The 20,078-nt window shown below is 67.0% G+C and overlaps 1 protein-coding gene across 1 annotated transcript in view; it reads left to right on the plus strand.

The window, feature by feature from the left end:
* Positions 1 to 683: 683 nt before the first annotated feature.
* Positions 684 to 20,078, plus strand: part of KIF26A (kinesin family member 26A) — a 38,215-nt gene continuing 18,820 nt past the window's right edge. Inside the window, exons 1-4 of the mRNA XM_042235601.1 lie at positions 684 to 861; positions 1,225 to 1,470; positions 12,589 to 13,023; positions 19,347 to 19,513. Of these exons, the coding sequence (XP_042091535.1) occupies positions 820 to 861; positions 1,225 to 1,470; positions 12,589 to 13,023; positions 19,347 to 19,513 (890 nt within the window). The 5' untranslated portion in view covers positions 684 to 819. The remainder of the gene's footprint in view (positions 862 to 1,224; positions 1,471 to 12,588; positions 13,024 to 19,346; positions 19,514 to 20,078) is intronic.

Genomic DNA, 20,078 nt, shown 5'->3' on the forward strand with positions numbered 1-20,078 from the left:
CCCCCGGGGCCACCTCCTCCCGCTTCCCCGGCGCACGGCGCGCACACTCGCCTTCTTGCACGCGCGCGGCTGCGAAGCCCCGTGTGCTGTCTGCCGACACGCCTAGACACAGCAGATGCAGCGGCGTGAGCGGCGCACGTTCCGGGGCGCAGACCGCGGCGACCCTCACCCACGCGCGACAGACAGACGGTGGTCTCAGCGGCACGCGGAGTGCCCTGGATTTCGGGGGAAAGCGATCGGGAGTCCGGGAGCCGGGGCTCATCCCCTTCCACTTCGATGTGTGACCTTGGGCAAGACCTTCCCCACGGCGGTCTCAGTTTCCCAGCTTGTAAAGTGACGAGTGGGTTGGTGCCTCCCAGGAGACCCCAGTGTCCCGGGAGCCGAGCCGCCAGGCGCGCGCGCGCGCGTGTACGGGGTATCTCACCGCGGGCCCCCAGCGCCCCTCCCTGGGACTGAGACTCGCCTAACAGGCTGGGGGGCCTCGGAGCGGGTGGGGCCGCGCTGTAATGCGGAACCCCTTCCCCCACGCGCTGCGGAGCGAAGGCCCGCGCGGCGGGGGCGGATGGGGGGGCGCGCTCCCGGAGCCCCGCCCCGGCCCGCCCCGGAGTCCCCGGCCCCGCCCCGGCCCCGCCCTCGCCTCCGTGCGCGCCCGCCGCCGCCGCCGCCGCGGAGCTCTGTTATCCACTCGCCCGCGCCGCGAACTTCGGAGCGACCGGACGGGCCATGGGGGCGTCCCTGGGTCGGATCACGTAGCCGCGGCGCCCCTGGAGAGCCCGGGTGGCCCCGAAGCGCCCGCCCAGCCCTTCCTGCGTCCGGGCCATGGGCAGCCGCGGCGGCCCCCTGTGCGCGGCGCAACCCGCGGTACGCGCTGAGGGCCCGAGAGGAAGGCGGGCGACTGCGGGCCGCCAGGCGGTGCGGGACCGATCCCGGGACCCCGAGGATGCTGGCGGGCGGGCGGGCGGGGGTCGCGCGGCGTCCCCTGGGGGCGGGGCCTGGAGCACCGCGCGGATGGCGCCGGGCCTCCTGCTGGGGTCGGGGAAGCCCCATCAGGACCTCCTGGGATGGAAGAACGCGGTGGGCTGCAGGTCGGCGCCCAGCGCTCCTAACTTTTGTCGAGCGCGTCACTCTCGGGCTGGGGCGCACTGAGGTCTAGTCACCGGGCCTGGGTCCTTGGGGGTGGCCCCGCCCAGCGGCTCAGGCTCACTGTCCCCTTCCCCCCCGCAGGTGGCCGAGGGCGGCCCGGCCCGGGAGCCGCTGCAGCTGCTGGAAGTGTCCCCCCGCAAGAGGCTGACCGCCGGGCCGGAGCAGGACCCATGTGGCAGCCGCCCTGCGCCCGAGGGCGCCGGGCCGGGCGCAGAGCAAGGCCACTCGGCCGGTGGAGGCGGATGGTGCCGTCACTGCCACACGAAGCTCTCCGAGCTCAAGCGACAGGCCTGGAAGCTGGTCAGCGGGCCTGGGACACCTCTCCGGGTAAGTGACTCTTCTTCGGGCCGGTCCCCAGGGCAGGGCCCATGCTGGAACTTGGGAGACTCGGGTGCTGGAGGCAGGCACAAAGCTCCACCGTGGATTTTTGGCCCGTCTCCTGCCTCCTCGGTTTCCCTCTCTAACATCCCTGGGGGGCTTCATCCTCAGAGGGTCCCACGGTCTGATCGGAGGGGGCTTGGGCCGGGTTCCCGCTGCAGACAGGCGGCAGCTGGAATCCAGTCTGTGTGTGGGAGGGGGAGGGGAGGGAGGGAGGTGGCAAGGCCTCCACCCTGGGCGGGACAGCTCCTGCCCTGCCTGCAGAAGAGGTCACCCCGTGCGTTGTTGCCCTTGGGGCACCTGGGTCCCCAGCCAAGTGTCTGGAAACTGCACACCTGGGGCAGGAGGGCTTGGAGGGCCAGGGGTGGGCCCCCGCTGTGAGGCGTTCACTTGCTGGCCCCTCCTGCTTCGTGGGTGAGTCGTGTGAGGGGCACACTCTGGGGCACTGCCACTGGAGACATGGTCATCCGTGTGCTCCCCCAGGCTCCGGTCCAGCTGCCAAGGTGTTTGCCAGGGGCCTGGGCCCTGCTGAGGTCTGCAGCCAATGGGCTCGCCCTGGTCTTGGAAGGAGCGGGGGCCATTGTTCCAGGAACAATGCACCCTGGAAGTCTGCACAGCCCGGGAAGGTGGGGGGGGTGGGGTCTCCAGAGGAAGCCCTTCCCGCCGGACCTGCAGCCTTTCTGAAAGCTGTCCTGGGAAGTAAGACCGAATAATCCCCATTGAATCTAAATATAGTTCTCCAAGGAGGGCCCACGGTCTTGGGCAAGACCCTGGCCTCCTGGAGTCCAGCGGTGTTCCCTGTAGTGTGGGCGTGGGCAGGGGGCAGGAGGGGAACCGGAGTCTGGTGTGTGCCCGGGGCACCCTTTCTCGGCGGTTAGGGGAGGGGCCTGTGGCCTGGCCTGGGTTGGGGCTGGAACCTCCCCGGATGGCCTGAGTTTGCTTAAAAACGCGCCACCTTCAGGCTCCAGGAGAGCATGTTTGCGAACAAACGCTGGGGGCCTGTCAGAGCCACAGGGCCATCTTGCTCCCCCATTAGGGGCAGACGAGGCCATAGAGAGGAGGGGCTTTATTGACGGAGCCGGGCTGTGTCTGGCGGTGCTGGACGTGCGGCTGGCGGGTCGCAGGTGGGCAGCTGATCCTGGTGGCGAGAGTTCCAGGTCACACCAGTCGCTGGTGGACTCAGGGTCCCTCACCTGGGAGGTCTCAGCGGTCTCTTCCTGCAGACAAGCTCATCAGGAAAGGCCCCGAACACCCAGAGTGCTTACTTCCACCTCCCGTGGCCTCTCCAAGTTTGAGTTTGGTGACAGGTACCCCTCAGTGCCAGCTGAGGGCTCACCCACTTCCCCAGCTGTCCCTGGCACCCAGCAGACCGAGGTCCTAAGTGCGCTTTCTCTCTGTGGCCCGCTCCCCCACTGTTTCCTCCTTTGTCAGATGGGGGTAGCCTCCAGCGGCCTTTCTGGGGGTGCTGTGCCGGAGGGAGGGAAGGCCCTGTTGTTCACTCTTTCTCTGGAGGGTTTGCAGGTGGGCCCAAGGGGGCTGCAGGCTCTCCAGGGGAGCCTCCCGGGCGCTGGGACGGGTGGTCGGGTCTCGGCGGGTGTCTTTGTCCTGGGAGAGCAGGCCTCTCCTGGCCCCCCAGAGCTTTCCTTGGGGCAGTGGAGCAGGTGTTGCCCAGATGGCTGCGTCCACTTTCGGCATGGGAGGGATGGCGAGGCATCCCTGGGTAATGGCCGGGCCGCTGGAGGGTTGGGTGACCGGCTCTGGCTGAGCACCTGCGGGTCCTCCCAGGAGTCTGGCCCCAAGGTCCAAGGGCACTGGGCTCTGCTCAGAAGCTGAGGCGCTGGAATGCAGAGGTGGTTCCTAGAATTTTCCTGGGGGGCCCTTTCTTGCTTCTGGTCCTAAGGAGATGAGCTTTGTGAGGACGGCGCTCAGCAGGTCACAGAGAGCTTTGTTGGCTGTCCTCTCACCCAGTCTCACACTTGGGGTATCTGGGGATGCCCAGGGCAGGAGGTGGCTTGCTGGGCTCCCGGGGCAGGGGGTGAGTGAGGGTGCAGCTGGGACCCCCACCTGGCCCAGAGGCCCTCTCCTCAGGGGTCCCTGCTGGGTCTCAGGTGTGGACAGAGGCTGATCTTTCCATCAGCCCACAGCCACCCCATCCTCTGCCCTCGGAATCCCAGCCAGGGCTTGACCCCTTGCTGGCTTCTAGAACACCCTCCTGCCAGCAGACGGACGGCTCCCTGCTGTGGGACCTTGGGCAGGTTCACTGAGAGCTTGTGGCCTCGATTTCCCTCTCTGTACTGGGACCAATACTTAGGCCACCTGGTGCAAAGACCTGACTCATTGGGAAAGACCCTGATGCTGGGAAAGATAGGAGGGAGGAGAAGGCGGTGGCAGAGGATGAGATGGTTGGATGACATCACCGACTCAAAGCACATGAGTTTGAGCAAGCTCCGGGAGATGGTGAGGGACAGGGAGGCCTGGCGTGCTGCAGTGCATGGGGTCACAAAGAGTTGGATAGGACTGAGCAGCAGCACCCAGCACCGCCTTTACTCCCCTTTCCTGGGTGTGTGGGGCCGCATCTGGCATACGTGTGCCTGCACGCCTTGGGCCTGGGTGCTTCCTGGGACGTGGGCTCAGGCTCATTCTGTGTCCGGGTCTTTGGTGCCCACTGGAGGTGGGTGGCGGTTGAGGCCTGCCCAGCCGTTGGGTGACCTGGGTGGAGAACCCGCGTCTCCCTGGCTGCCTGTGCCCCCTTCTCCTGTGCGTGCCTCAGTTTCTCCATCTGGGCAGTGAGGGTAACTGAGGTTGCCGTCCAGGGACCTCCTCCCCAGGGCGGATAGGATGTGTCCCCTGCCCCCTCTGAGCCCCGCTGCCCCTGAGGACACGGGGGAGGGAACACACTCTGCCCACTCTGAACCCAGACGGGAGGCGGGCCTGGCCGGAAGGGGCCAGGCTGGGGCCCCTGGGCCCCTACAGAGGCGCCTCTCCTCTCACAGGTCCTGCACCTCGTTTCTGAGTGACCCCTGGGGCCCTGCAGGGCCCGGAGCCTGTGGTTTGGACTGTCCCGTGGTCTCCCCGGGCCGCTCCTCCCCAGTGCCCGCACCTCCCCTTCCCCTGCCTCTGAGTAGCCCCTGCTGAGGGCTCCCAGTGCCCCTTGCCCTGCGACCAGGGCCCGAGGCCGGGCCTTCCTCCTCAGCCACAGCCGAGTGCCCTCCAGCTTAGCACTGGCCAGTCTGTCCAGGGTCAGAACCGAGGCCCCGTGCTCCCTGGCAAATTGGTCCCCGGGTTCCCGCAGACCACTCTCATCGTCCCTGCTCCCCACCGCCCCCCTTTCCTCCGCGTGGCCGCTGTGTGGTCCCTGTGGCCAGTGTCCCTCTGCCAGGCTGGGCGCTGTGTCCGGGCAGGCACGGGGCCGGGTCCCCCAGAGACGTTTGCTGAATGATGGAGGGCCCCGACTGTCCGTCCCACGCGGGCTGGGTTCGTCTGGAGGGCTGCTGAGCTGGACCTTGGGCCCAGCCCCGCCCCGACGAGTGCCCCAGGGAGGACAGCGGGCCCTGGCTGCCAGGGGGCAGGGCTCCTTCTTGGGGGTCCGCTCCAGCCGCCACCCAGATGCACCACGTCGAGGGGGCGACTCGGGAACTGTGACCTCCCTGTGTCAATGTTGGCACTGAATCGACTATCGCCCCGATGGGGGAAAGGGCTCAACCCTCCTTTCATGCTCGTGACTCTCTCGCTCACCCGGGCAGGGGGGCTCTTGTCCTCCCCGGCCATGCGAATTCCAGAGCCACCGCCCAGCCCTGCGGGCCCAGCCCTGCTTCGTGTTTTCCCCGAGCTGGACGTCGAGTCTGAAGGCTGCCCAGGAGGCTGTGGCTTGTCCCGTGCACGGCCCGGGGTGATGTGGCCAGGTTTCTAAGATTGGAGGCCAAAAAAATTGGAGGCCGGGAGACCCTTCCGTCTCTGTCCCGGAACACCCGTCCACCCTGGACAGCGTTCCCCGCTGGCTCGGGGGTGGCGGGCCTCTGTGTGCCCTGTGCCCACGGCCCCCAGCTGTGGCCACGCTGGTGTGCAGTGGTGGGCTCCGTGGCGGGCCAGGGCTAGGCCGAGCTGGCGCGGAGTGCCTGCTGCCTGCAGTCGGGTCCCTGGATCCAGCCCCAGCACTGTCTGAAGCCTGGCCGGAGCCCCACCAGCTCCTGGGGGCTCCCCGGGGCGGGGCGCCTGGTGTCAGCAGCGTTCCCCAGCTGAGCCTGGGGTTGGCAGGCCCCAGAGCAGTGGGGCGGTGCTCCCTGGGGCTGGCTGCCGGGCACCCTCCCAGCTGGCATGAGCCTGGTGACTCAGCTGGGGAGGGCACAGGCCGTGGGGCCTGGAGGCTCCTGGCCGCTCTGGGGCCTCAGCCTGTGCAGCCCCTGCTCCCTGGATGAATGGCGGTCTGGCTGCTGTCTCCTGCTGTCTCTGGGGGCTTCCTTGGGCCCTGCGGTGGAATGACGGGCTCTGTGTGTCCGTCCTGTGTCCTTGCTGGTCTGGGGTTTGGGGGTGAGATCAGGCTGTAGGGGGCGGGACTGAGCTTTGGGTCATGAGCGCCTGCCTTCTGAAGCGGGGATGGGGCTTCGGGGCCGGGGTGATGAGGGGGCTGTGCGTCTTGTAGGAGGGAGCTTCCTGAGGGGAGTCCAGCTGTGGTCAGTGGTGGGGCCCAGCAAGGGAGTGCGTGGTGGTGACTCACTGCCCCTCTCCTGAGCTGGGGAGCCAGGGGTCAGCCCGGCCTCTCAGCTGCTCAGAGCCTTGCTGGGGGCTTGTGTTGGTCTGAGATGGGGTCAGGGGGTGAGTGTATTCTTGCCTGCAGAATTCCGTGGACAGAGGGCCCAGGCAGGCTACAGTCCATGGGGTCACAAAGATTGGGGCACGGCTTGGGGACTAATACTGTCATTGGGGCCTCTGCAAGGCCCCGTCAGGTGTCCTGAAGGAATCTTGAATCTGGAAGTCAAAAGAGCTGGTTCTTGTCGTAAATGGTGAGCAAATTCTGGTTTTCTTTTTCCTCTGCCTGCCAGGAAGCTCACAGCAAACGTACTCTTCAGCTCCTGACCGTCACACGGGCCCTTTCTTACTTGTCAGAACTGGTCGCTCCCGCTTGTTCTAACATGAATGGTCGTTAGCCACGTGGTTTTGCCTAAAATTCATGCCGACTAGTTCCTGGAAGCCACCGCAGTTTGTGTGGAAGGAGACGCAGGGTGTGATAAATAAACAGGAGGGAAGCAGGCCTGTTGTCCCTCAGGCGGGAGTGGGCTGGCGGATGCCCACCAGGCGTCCACGCCTCTGCTCCCTGGGGCCGGGGATCCTGGGTGGTAGTGCTCAGGGCCAGGTGGACTCCTGTCAGGCTTCTGGAAGCAGCCAGGCTGGGAGGCCTGGCTTCCGGGAGCTGCCCCCCGGCGTCCACCCCGGAGCCTTGACCTCCATGGTTCCCCTTCCCGCTGGGTGGACACGGGGCTGGCGAGACACTCTCCTGGTCTGTGGCGTGGCCGCTCCCGGGCAGGCCCTCCCCGTCAGGGGACAGCGTCCTTGGCCCCTCTGGGTGAGGAGGCGATTTCGTTTCTGGCGCCATGTCTTGTGGCCGAGGGACCCGCATGGACTGCGGGGTTCCTGGCCCTCTGGGGCCTCCGTGGCCTTGTCTGGTCTGGTCCCGTCCCGGGCAGCTTCCCTGGCTTCAGCCGTCGGGGCTGGACTGGCCCAGGGATGGCGGACTTAGAGTCCTCCACAGCACAGTGCCCACTGCCCAGCACCCGCCACGCCCGCCTTGGGAAGGGGCTGTCCTGGCCCCATGGTGCCCGCCTCCAGGGCTGTCCCGGCCCCGCGGTGCCCGCTCCCCTCTGACCCTATGTGATGGGTGCGGGCTGGCGCTCTGTCTCTGGGTGGAGCCTGCCGGGCCCTGGGCCTGCCCCGGGCCTGCTCCTTCCTAACGGTCCCGTCCTAGGCGTCCTGGCCCCGTTCACCCCGCTAGGCCTTGGTGCAAGGCCGCCGCCGCCGACTTCGCCTCCTGGAACCCTCCTGCCAGCCCCACACGCCTGGCCTTTTTGAAACCCAAGGGACTGTCTGGAAGCCCTCTCAGCTCGACCCGCTTGGTGGCTGCCCTTGACCCAGACACAGACCCCCCGGTCTCCTCCCTGGGGGTCCTGTCCTGGGCTCCGTCCCTTCCCGTGTGGCCCACCTTCTAGGCCCCAGGTCTGCTCCCCAAGCGTGTGGCCTGGCCTCAGGGTCTCAGGGTCTCTAAGCCTCCGTCTGTAAAGCAGTCTCGGGTAGGGTGTTTCCCAGGTGGTGGTGCCTGGGAGGCTAGTCATCCTGGAGCTCCGAGGGCACTCTCCAGCCAGGGCAGGTGGCCTGTGGGAGGCCTGGGCTGCTGGGCGTTGAGGTGATGCCAGTCGTCCTGCCGGGCACCTGTCCTCCCTGCGGGGTTGCTGGTGGGAAGGGTCGGGTGCCCAGCTGTGGCTCTCAGACCCCCCGAGTGGTGTTGGGAGGCCCGGGTGGTGCTGGGCTTGTGGGGGGCGGCACACCCCACCCTGGGTGGGTCTGGGCAGCCCACGGAGGCGCTCTATCGCCTGGTGGTCCGGATGAGGAGACTGATGTCCAGTGCAGTGCCCGAGCCCGGGGTGGGTGGTTGGACTGAAGGCCGTGTCCAGCTGTGCTCCAGGCACACTGCCCACCGCGCCCCGCCCCCAACAGCCAGGGTCCTGACAGAGCTGCTTCTCCGTCACCCTTGCCTGTCCAGACCCTCCTGCCCGTCTGGCCTCTTGCCCCCCGGGGCACCCGCTGGGTGGAGGACAGGGAGGCCATTGAGGAGAGGAGGTCTCAATGAGCCAGTGTGTACCCCGAGCTAGTGTGCCCAGCTGGCCGGCTCCTGGCACAGGGCCTTGGGGATGGGTGCCGGGCAGCGCTGGGTGGGCCAGGCTGTGCCCCCCTCGGCCCCCCTCCAGGGCCAACTCGGGGCCTCAGAACTGCAGGTTTGCAGGTCGGGGTGGCAAAGGGAGGCTCAGGTCTCCCCTGGGCCTCAGCAGGCGCCAGGGCCTGGGGCTGGGGGCGGGCCTCTGGTGAGGCGCCCCGTGGTGGGAGGACCCGGGATGGCTGAGGCAGGTGGCTGGAAAGCTGAGCCCCCGACTGGTGGCCCCAGCCTGCCCGGCTGCACGGGGCCTGGGCACGTCCTTGAGAGCAGCACCCGGAGGCCCGGGATCCCTTCCTGGACCTGTTGTCAACTCGGGAAACGGGGGCCGCACAGGGTCACGGCCCAGCTGCTTTGTTTGAGGAGGGAAGGGGGTTGGGCAGGAGGGCCTGTGGCCGATGGGCTGTGCCTGGTGCCCGCTCGCGGAGCCTGACTGAGTGGCAGCCTCAGGCGTTCATCCAGACCTGGCCTCTGGGCCCTGGGCCTCCTGGCTGCCCTGCCAGTGGGGGCCGGGCCCCCTTTAAAACCCAGCATGATGGGGGCTCAACAGGGTGGTCTCACAGCCCTGAGCCTGGGGGCTTTTCTGACCTGACCCCCTACCCCCTCCCGTGGGGTGCTCATGGGTGCGGGGGGCAGTTGCTGGTCACTCCCATCCATCGTCTGGGTGGGCCTGGCCGGCCTGGGCGGGGGCAGCCCATCCTGGCAGTTGTGATGGGGCAGCGTGACCACCCCCGGGAGAAAATGGAAGGATTACTCAAAGCAGCTTGGAGACCCTGGAAACAAGATGAAGAATGGAGAGGCGTCAGTTTTAAGTGGGGGGAACTCCCCGAAAGCTAGGCAGTGTGCAAGGGTGGGTTACACTACACTAAACTGAATCAAATGAAGAAAAACATTTTCCACATGCAAGTAAATATCTGTTTAATTAGACCATAAGGAGGAAATTAACAGTAATATTTTGTGGCGGGCAATTACTGTCTTTCTGAAGGTGCGGGGCTCCTGAGGGAAGGGGTGGGTGCCTTGGCTGGGCCTATCATGGGTGGGGGTTAAAATTCTGCAACCTGAGGCTGTGACTCCTCCGGGGCCTGGGCCAGGGTGCTGCCTGGAGCTGCACCAGGGCTGGGGGAGGAGACCAGGCCCCCGGGAGGGTGGGCCACCCCTCCCGTCCACCCCCAGCTCCCCACTGTGCTGGGCTCTGCTGGGACAGGGGTGTGGCTGAGGACGAGGGCTTTTATCTCCCTGGGGGCTGCCCAGGGTCAGCACCTTGCCTTCCTGTGTCCAGGAGGCCCATCTTGGGAGTGGCCAGTGCCAGTCCCCAGGAGAAGCCTCCTCACGGAGTCCCCGAGACCCAGGCCAGGGTTCTGGGGGCAGGGGGCCTGCTCTGGGTCGATCCCACCCGAGGCTCGCTGGTCCGCAGGCGTGGTCTCCAGGGGTGGGCTGTGGGTCCGAGCGAGCAGCGGGCAGTGACTGTCCCGGGATGCTCAGCAGCCCAGCTTCCGCCTGAGCCGCCCTCTGGCCCCCGTGCTGGCCCCGCCCACGCTGCCTGGCCTCGGTGAAGGGCTCAGGGCTCCCTGCTGTCTGTGTGGTCACCCCAGACGCGCCTCTCCTCCTTGCTGGTGTCGTGCGTGTTACAGGGCTCGGAGCGGTGAGCCTGCCCTACGCTGGGAGCCCCCAAGGACTGGGGGGCTCAGGGGGCCCTATGCAGTGACGGTGGTGAGGGTCCCCTAGGGGAGCGGGCTTGGCTGCCAGGGCTGGAAGAGGGGCTTGGCCCCTCACGGGGGCTTTGGCCAGGGGATGGGGCCTGAGTAAGTTGCGGCTGGCCCTCCTGGGCACTCCGGGGAGACCATCTGTGGTCTGGGGGGGTTCCATGAGCACGGAAGCCCCTGCGGTTGGCTTGCCGAGCCAGCCTACTGTGGCGGAGGCACCAGGGTGTGCTCCCTGGGGGCCGGGCTCCCCACGGCAGGCGGAGGCCCTGAACAATGGGCAGCTGGGCCTGGGGCGGGCGGGGCGCCTTTCAAGTCGGGTTAATGGCTGTAGCAGGCGGCCCTCCCTTCCCCTCACCAGCCCACCATTAGCAGCCTCCCGCTGAGTGGAAAAACCAGAGTCATCAGAGTCGGGTCTGGAAAAATCGGGCAGGGGGGTGGTTGGGGGACAGTGACAGCCGGGGCCTGTCTGAGCCCCGTGTGGCTTGGGGATGGGGCGTCTGGCTTCCATCTGTGGCCTGTGGACAACCTGAGCGAAGTCCCCGAAGCGTTTGCGGGGCCCCACGGGGGAGCTGGGGGGCGGGGGTGGCTGCTAATTGGGACCAGGCCTGCCAGGCACTTCAGAGGCTCTGGGGCCTGCCAGCCTGGCCAGAGCAAAGCCAGGCCTTCCGGAGCAGCCCGTGGATCAGGCAGCTGGCGAGGCCGGCCTGGCCAGGTCAGCCCTCCTGCGACCTGGTCCCGACAGCTCTGCGGCCTAGCCTGCAGGGACTGTGGCTGGCACAGGCTCACCTTGTTGCATCGAGCTTCGCGGATACAGCGTTTCTGTACAAACTTGTGGCCACTCTGCATTGAGGAAGTCTATCTGCGCAGCTTTCCTGACAGCGCTGGTTTCTAATTCACGTGGGTTTCGGTCTTGGATTGTCTTTTAAGACCCGGTGCCGCTGCACACCGAGGAACCTGCTGTCGAGCGTGAACAGGAAGCTGTTGAAACTGGGAAACTGAAAACGTCCCCTGATTCGACTTGTTCCCGTCCTCACCCTATCACAGGGATGTGGGCCGAGCCGGAGCTGTTCCTGAGTCTGCCTGTCCTGGGGCCACAGAGGAGGGCGATCGCCAGCTAATGCTGGACCGGAGGCTGTCCCCTCGAGGCGAGGCCACCCGACCTCAGCCGTCACCTCCGTGAAGCCCTCCTGGGGCTCTGTGGACACTGGCCTGGCCCGCCGCAGGTCAGGCTCGGGGGCGTCCCGGCTGGGGTGACTGAGACACCCCCATTTGCACGGTGCCGTCGGCCTTTGCATCTGAGGGTTTGAGGAGGTCATAGTCCCTTTTGTGGCCAACCGGGCAGCTGGACTGCAGCCACAACCTCTGGGGGGAGCTGTGATCAGGGAGGGGAGGCCCCCCGTTCTGCAGACTGGGGATGACAGGGAGGGCTGAGCCCACCAGCTGCCAGAGTGGAGACCCCGGCCCACATGTGGGTTTGCAGTGTCAGCTGGTGGTGGGAACATCCCGGGTGGTCGCGGGGGGAGTGTCCCGACCCCGCACGTGGTTGGGGCTTGTCCCTGGGGAAGGGCACGAACGCCGAAGGGCTGGCCCTGGTGCAGACGCTGAGCCCTATGGGACTGCCCCGGGGAGGGGCCGGGGCAGAGCCCGCTGGGCTCTTGAGGCGCTGGGCCTGGGCCCCAGGAGTGGGGCTCTTACTAGCTTCCCTCCAGTGAGGCCCCTGAGAACTGGCGCCCTCCTCCTCGTCTTTTTTCTTCCAGAGATGTCGCCTCCTGCAGGCATCCCTCCCTGACCCTGCAGGCTTGGTGAGGGCCTCCACTGGGCTCCTCGGCTCCTGTTCTTGGGCTCCTGATACAGGCTTGCAGTTACGGGAAGACCCAGGCGTTCCCTTCAGTGCAGGGCAGGGGGCGGGCTGCAGGGCCCAAGTCCACACCTGTGGTGGAGCGTGGTGGCCGTCTCGTCGGCCTCCTGCCAGCCGCGCCCAGCCTCGGTCCTCCTATGGGCCTGGAATTGCCCACTTGGTCCTGCAGACCAGGGCCAGAGAAGGCGCAAGGGCAGGGAGTGGCGCCCGGCCCACAGCCCATGCCCACGGGCTTCAGAGTAGATTTGCTTCCAGCTGGGGGCCTGGCACCGGCCGCCCCGAGCCCGCTGTGGCTGCTGCTTAGGCACGCAGCCTTGGCTGTTGGAAGTGGGTCGTCCGGGATCCGGTGGATGCCTCGTTAGCCGAGAGCGGGACGGTCGTGACCGGGGAGGAGGTGGGCAGCTGTCACGGGCACTGAGGGCGTCTCAAGCCCCGATGATTGCTTTCTGGTGGGTTTGGGGGACAGTACTGCTCAAGCGAGGCTTATCAGTCAGTTGCGGATGGTGCGGTGGCTGCTGTGGGCGTGGGCACTGGGCGGTGGGTCCTGGCGCCCGGACCCTGACCGCCTCCGTCTCTTGTTCCCCCAGGACCCCTGCCTCTCGGCTCTGCTTCTGGATAAGCTGCCTGCGTGTCGCCCGGAGGCTGAGCGCCGCTGTGATGTCTGTGCCACGCACCTGACCCAACTCACGCGGGAGGCCCTGCAGCTGCTCCAGGCGCCCGCCAGCCGCGAGGACCCCGATGCCCCCAACGGAGGCCCCAGCCTCGCGCCCCCCGGCCCCAACACTGCCCCCAGCCTGAGGGATGGACCGGCGCCGGCGGGCCCCGCGGGGAGGCAGTCGGGCCGGGCGGGGCCCGACAGGAGGAAGGGGCCGGCCTGGCCGTCCGGGCCCAGTGTCCAGGTGTCGGTGGCGCCCGCCGGCCTGGGTGGGGCCCTGAGCACAGTCACCATCCAGGCCCAGCAGTGCCTGGAGGGTGTGTGGAGCGTCTCCAGGGTCAACAGCTTCCTGCCGCCAACGTGCCTGGTGAGTGCCCTGCGTCCAGTGGGCTGGGGGCTCCCGGGACACCGGGCAGGGCTGGACTCCGCCGGGCTGAGTGCCCAGGTGCGAGTGGGGCCCCCCAGTGTGGTTTCTGCGGGGGCAGGGGGGCTGTGCGTGTTGGGGGAGGCCCCAGACCTTCCCACGGCGCTCGTCAGGTGTGCAGGCAAGCTCACGCGGGCAGGGCTCTCTCCCATCCCCTGGGGCCTCGCTCCTGCCCCGCACAGCGCACGGCTGAGGTGGTCCGGTCACTCTGAGACCCCCCTGTGGCGCTGGGCTTGGCGGAAGGGCCTGCAGGCTCCTGGGAGGAGGTCAGGCTGCCATCCCACATCTCCGCTGGTCCTGCCCCATCCAGGCCTCTGCTGCTTGGAGCACAGGCCTCCCTGGGGACACACCTGCCCCGTGGACAGAGGCCAGGACCAGGAGTGTCAGGGGGGCCGACCTGGGGCCTGGCCTCTCTCTTCCTGGTGTCCCCTGACTCTGGGATGCGCCCCTGCCCCTCACTCTCCAGGGCCCCCCTCCTGGGGCCGCCTGATTGTCACCCACAGCCGTGGAATGGCCTCGTGGAACCAGCTCTGGGCACCAGGGGGACCGCGTGTGCTCAGGGGGGCCCCCAAAGTCCGAGGAGACCCCAACTCTGGAGGGTGGAGCTGGGTCCTCACCCCCATGGGTCACAGGGCTGTGCTGGGGGGAGCCTTTCCCCAGTGTCTCCGTGACCCCCAGTTTCCCCTCTAGGAGGGGGGGTACCAGGACGGGGGGGTGGGCAGGAGAGGATGGGTTGTAGGACAGGGGTTTCCTGGGATGCTGGGGGGTTGGTTTGGATTTGGTGGTACACGGGGCCAGCTGAGGGCTGGGAGGGTCTTTCCCCAGAGGGCTCCCTGCTTCATGATGGGGTGAAGGTGCCTCAGCTGCGCCAGCTACTCAGCTGGGGGTTGAGACCCAGGGCCCAATAGACCCTTGTAAAGCGGACAAAGTAGGACGAGCCCTCCCAGCGGAGGGCAGGGTCCATGTGGAGGCCTGCAGGCCTCATCAGGAGACAGCGCTGAGGGTGGTCAGGCCAGGCCCACACGGGTGTTTGCAGCTGTGTCTCTGCCCCACCCTGTGGAGATAGGAGGTCAGATCGGAAGTGGCCGGGGAAACTTCCCAGTTGCCCGAATGGGCTGCACCGTCTTGCCAGTGGGTGTCTCTGAAATAGACACTTCCTGGGGTCCCTGTGTCCCCCGAGGGGCTGTGGGGGGTGGAGGCCCTGGAAAAGGCCCCCAGCTCTTGGGACCAAGTCCCACACAGCGCCTGCTGCAGGGCAGACCCCGGCTGGCCCCACCTCTGGGCTGGCTGGCCCCTCTGAAGGCGCTGAGCTGTGCTGACTGGACGTTGCTGCCTTCACTGTGGCCTTTGACAAGATCCTGCCCGAGCTGGGAGCAGGCCCCTGGGCACTCGCTGCTGGGGCCAGTCTGTCCGAGGCTGCCCTGTCCTGGGGCCCTCCCTGGCCCTTGGTAGCTGGGGGCACAGGGAGCTTCCAGGAGGAGCTTCTGGTTCTGAACTAGCCTTTGGCTGGTGCAATGGTGCACACGGGGTGTGGCCTCCCTGCGTCTGACTCCTCCATTCGCTGAGGCCTGGGGCGAGACCAGGGAGAGGGAGGCAGCCTCTGCTGTGCACCCTGTGGTGTCTCCAGGCCGAGAGCAGGGCTGCCCGGGAGGGATGTGCCGCGAGAGCTCCAGAGAGCTGGGCGGCTTCCTGGAGGAGGTGGTATTGAGCTGGGCGTGGGGTAAGTGTCAGAGATGGTGGGCCCCGCCAGAGGTGTGAGAGAGCAGCCAGGGGGCTCCTTATCTTGGGAGGGAGCTGAGCGCAGTCTTGCAGGTAGAGAGAGACCCCCAGGAGGCAGAGGCAGGTGTGAGCTGGTGGTGGGAGAAGGCGGGTTGGCACAGCCCCGTTGGCGGTCTGTTTGCCTCCCTGTGCCTGGTGCCAGGGGCGGGGGATGGTCGCTGGGCTCTTGCTGGGCAGCCCTCCTGGCGGCCTGCGCGTCGTAAAACGTGAGTGTTTAAGGCTCGCTCTTGGCTTTGTGTGTGCATTGATTCGTTCAGGGTGGGTGGGAATGGATTTATAATTAGACAACAGTCCTGGCGATCAATAGAGAGATTATTAGAACCATAAATAGAACTTTAGGACTCAGATGAGGTAATTTCCCCTGAACCGGGGCATTGATCATTAGAGGTGGCCCTGGAGTGTTAAAACACTGCGTGTTAGGCTGTAGAATTAAACACTTCTGGAGGGACGTGCTGTGAATCCCGGCCATGGCCCATCAGCCGCAAACCCCCAACCCCAACCCCGGGCGTGACTGTCTCCAGGAGGATGTGGGTCTGGGCTGGCCAGGTGGGCAGTGAGGGTCTGGCGTGTTCTGGGTGCCTGCCCTGTGGACTGCCGGGGGTTCTTCTGTGCACGTGGCCGTCTAGAGGGCCTGGTGTTGGCCAGCCACGCTGTGATCGCGACTGCAGCCCACACTCCCGTCTGCAGTGCAGAACTCGGCCCGGTCCAGGTCATCCACCTCCTGGAAAGTGTCCTGTGATGATTCCTGGTGGCAGGGGCTGCCGTAGGGGACAGTCGGGCAGTCACCTTCCAGCAGCTTTGCCGTCCTGGGGGTTGGAGGTGCTCATGGACCACCCCGCCCCCCCAGGTGCTCTGCCCCGGCCGGCTGCATGGGGACACAGCTGTGAACCGTGGGGTCTCCCCGAGGAGCACAGGGTCCCGTCAGGTGTTCACAGGACACCTGCGGTCCCTTTGCAGCCAGATGCCTGGAGATTGTGGCTTTGGCCTCCTGACCCCGCAAGTCGGCTAGAGGTAGCATAGCCTGGGGCCACTGAGGGTGCGGCTGAGTAACACGGTGAAAGGTGCTGCCACCTCCGTTCCCTGCCAGGGAGTCTTCGTGAACCCTCCGTAGTCCTGTAGACATGGGCCAGGCCCCACCCCAGGTCCCGGGGAAGAGGACTTGGAGCAGAGGGTTCGCAGTCAGCCACGGGGCCTGGAGCAGTACAGGCGCTACAGGGAGGATGGAGGGCTTCCTGGAGGAGGTGCTGCTCTGAGTGGGAGGTGAGGTCATTGCTGGTGGAGCGAGGATTTCCTTCTGTCCGTGGAGGTAGGCTGGCCCTGGCTTGGGGACCTGGCTCCTGCCGCCCCTGTGCCAGCTGGCTTGCTGCCCCCACTTCCCGTGAGCCCTGGCCGGGTCCCTGAGGGGTACCCACCTGTCCTTGGGAATGTGGTGGGGACGGTGTGGGGTGGGGGGAGCTTTGACCTGGCCAATGTCACCGGTGCCCCCTGAGCCTCAGTTTACCCACCTGAGGAGTAGTGTTTGGGCTAGACAACCCCGCACTTCCATGTAAGGCTGCTTCTGTGATGTGGGGGAGGGACAGTCTGAGTCTGGGGCCCCGGGGAGACCAGGCAGGGCTCTGAGGGGGGCCCCGGTGCCCAGCGCAGGCCCCCTGCACCCTGCAGGGCCAGGTGCAGCTCTGTGCCCCGTGGCCGCCCCTTCCTCTGCTCTCCCCACCTTTCGGCACGAAAAAGCCCCTGAGGGCCCTGGGGAGCGCTGCCTTTCCTGGGCCCCGATCTCGCCGATGTGGAGTTCAGGCCCAGAGGGCTCCTGAGGAGTGGGTTAACTTGGTGTTTCCCAAACGGTGCTTGGTGGAACCCCGGTGCCCAGTGGCGGGCACCCCGCAGAGACGGCGGGCCCCCCTCACGCTCTCCTCTCTTCACGCTTTTCTTTCGTTGCTGCCCTGGCGCCTCCATCACGCTTTCTGTTCGGCCGCCCGCCCGCCCCGGCCCCCTGTCTCCTGTCCCCGTGTGTGTGTGTTGGTCTTCCCCTCCGCCCTCCCCGCCGCCCTCCCCTGCCCTCCCGGCTTCTTTTGGCGCGTCCGGGCTCTGCTTCCGGCAGGAACTGGCAGCGGCCTCCCGGTGGCCGGAGCCGGGTGTCGGCAGCTCACCGGCCGGCGGAGCCGCGGCGCGTGAGGGACCCCCGACAGGTCAGTGTGGGGCCCAGCCGGCTGCAGGCATGCCGCGTGGCCTGCACCATTGCCCGTGGGGCCCGACGTTCTGGCTGGAGGCACCGATGCAGGCGTGGGAGGTGGGCTGGCTCGGGCCCCACGGGGGTGAGTGGAGGGGCCCTTAGGGGCTGTGGCTGCTGTCCAGGTGGCCGTGCGGGGCAGCGTGGCTGGGTGGGCCTGGGCTGCTGGATGGAGCGGGTAGCAGGGTGCTGTGGGGGCTGAGCCTCGGGAGCCCCCACTCTGTGCTGCTCGCAGGGGGCCCCCAGCCAGACTCGGCCCAGGCCCTGGCGATGCCGCAGCTTTTAACATTAGTCCGGTCCTCCGCCCCTCTGCTTGACAGAAGAGTTTAGGGCTCTCATGCGGAACGCGTCTGTCAGGTGGCAGAAGGGGCTGGCATTTGAGGCAGGACGTGCTGCATGGGGCCCTGGGGGTCGAGGGAGAGAGCGAGAGAGAGAGCCCCCCTGAAGGAGACTGGCATTTGAGGCAGGACGTGCTGCATGGGGCCCTGGGGGGCTGCAGGGCGCTGGGCTGTGCCCAGGCCTCGGGTGCCCCGTGTCACTCATTTGCCTTGAGCCCCAGCATCGCTTGGAGGAGGAGAAACAGTACCCAGTGGCCCAGGTTTGGGCCTGGCTGACCCCTCCTTGGGAATGTTCCCCAGGAGCAGGTACCCCTCTGTGCCTGCAGCCTCCTCCCCTGGGGCACAGGGCTCACCTCCTGGCTGTGGGCCCTGCGTGCCTCATGCCAGGCTGTGGGCTTCTGGAGGGCAGGAGTATTGAACAGCTCCTGTGTGCCGGGCAGGATACCGGGGACGTGGAGGGGACCAGGCAGGCAGAGGCCTCCTCTGGGTTCCTGGCGTGGACCAGGTGCTTTTGGAAGCTGGGGGTGTGCTAGGGGAGTGCAGTACTGAGTAGCTGAGCATGGCCCAATTTCTCTGTGAGCGGGCAGCCCTGGGTAGACCGGGAGAAGCAGGGGAGGTCTCAGGGCTGCGGGAGGCCAGGGCAAGCACAGGGAGTGTCCTAGAGAAGGAGAGGGCTGGCTGTGTTGGGTTCTGAGGGATGCATAGGAGTTCCTGCCCTGTAGGCAGACGCAGGGCACGGTGCCCCAGCACGGGGCCTGGGCCGTTCCAGGTTGGGACCTGTCCTTGCAGCCTTGGGGAAGCTGCTGGTGCTGTGGGGGTGAGGGTCGGGTGCTGGGCTTCCTTCCAGCCCAAGCTCTGGGGCTCCCTTGGAACTTCCTTTGCAGAAGTGGTTTTGCTGTGTCCCAGGGGATGTGTTGGGAGCTGGTGCTGACCGTGGGCTGGGGGTGGTGGTGAGACCCTCCACCGTGGTGAGGGGTGTCCTGCGGAGAGGCGGCTGGACTTCCTGCTGGGCCGTTCCTCCTGAGGCCTGTGGAGGCTTAGTCTGCTGAAATGTCACGTTGACCTGTGGCCGTGTCACTTGGGAGACCCCGAGGACGCTGGGCCCTCTAGAGTGTGGCTGCTACCTGGGCGCCTCACCCGCAGGGTCACCAGATAGACCCCGGCCTCTGCCAGGCCGAGCAGAGAGGACGCCTCGGACGACGGTTGTGATCGCACTCCGGGCCAAGTGTAGCCAGGAGCCCCAGGGACCCGGCCTTGGTGCCTGGGGTGCCCTGGAGGCTGGGGCCCTTGGGAAGGGGCTGGGGCTGGAGTGGCCGGGCTGAGGCAGGCCGCTTCCCTCCCCTGCCAGGGGGCTCTGTCCAACCACCCTCTGAGGCCAGGTCCTGCCGGGGGGTCCAGCGCCCGACACGTGTGCATAAATGTAATATGTGGTGGCCGGGTCTCCAGTTGGCCAGCGCCGTCCTGGGGAGCGGTTAATTACATTTGTGCTGTGTTATGAGGCTGTCTCCCTTTCTGGAATTTATTTTAGCTAATTAGTTGGAAATGCCAGAGTAGTATTTCAGATGATGGGAAGATCATACATTATCATACACGGGGCAATTAGTGCCCCTGACAAATATTTATTGTGCTTTCTTCTCTAAGCGTGCCTCTGGGTGCCCCCAGCTGGCCGACCCGGGGGTGACGGCGGGTCCCTGTCCATCTACCTGACCGCGTGGCCCCTGTGATTCTGGAGCTTGAAGTTGGGGGGGAGTCAGGCTGGGTGGGGGTCACCTGTGCCCACCTCTCCTCCACCGGGCCCCGAGCGGTCCTGTGTACGTGGGGTCCAGGGAGCATGCTGGTCTCCGGGGGCCAGGGGTCTGCCCCCTGGCTCCCTGTCACGGGGCGGGTGCCCGAGCCTCACGCCGGCTCCTCCTTCCCTCCAGGCTGAAGCAGCGGTGGCCGCCGTGGCGGTGGCGGACACGGTCCGGGACGGGCCCCCTCCCGCGGGCTCTGATGGCGCGTCGAAGACGTGGGGCCTGGTCACGCCTGCCCCGGGCGCCCCCCCGGGGGGCTCCACGGGCCCATCAGCTGCAGCCTCCTTCTTCCTCAGGTACGTCCTCCAGGGGGGCACTGCGCCAACTGCACGTCCAGAGGCCTCTCACCCGGTGTGGGGTGCAGCCAAGGGCAGGGCTCCACGCAGTCTCCACCCCTCCCAGGAGGCTGGTCTCGGGCAGGTCGCCTCTGGCCTCTGGTGCTCTGTGCCTTGGTTTCCTTGTTCGTCAGGTGGCGCTTCCTGGGAGGCATCGTGCGCTGACGGCGGGAGGATCTCAGCCGCGGCCGGTGGATGTCCCCGGGCGGTCCTGGGCCGGTGCCGGCGGCAGGGGGTGGGTGGCATGGACGGGAGGCAGGGGCAGGCAGGCCTCGGGGCAGCTGGCCCTGCAGCTGGGGACACAGGGCGGAACTGGCCCGAGGGAGCACCCCTGGGCCACTGGGGAGGTTGGGGTGAGCTGGAGAGGGTGTCCTGGGGGGGAGTCCTGTCACCTGGGGGCCCTCGGCACATCGCCTCGCTGGTGGTGCCCTTGGGTGCCAAGCGCCCCCTGCGGTTGGGGGTCCCAGGGCATGATGGTGGCTGTGAGTCATGATGGCTGGCCCCGCAGGTCACTGTCCCATCAGCA

This window comes from Ovis aries, chromosome 18, assembly GCF_016772045.2.
Source record: "Ovis aries strain OAR_USU_Benz2616 breed Rambouillet chromosome 18, ARS-UI_Ramb_v3.0, whole genome shotgun sequence".
Taxonomy (NCBI): Eukaryota; Metazoa; Chordata; class Mammalia; order Artiodactyla; family Bovidae; genus Ovis; species Ovis aries.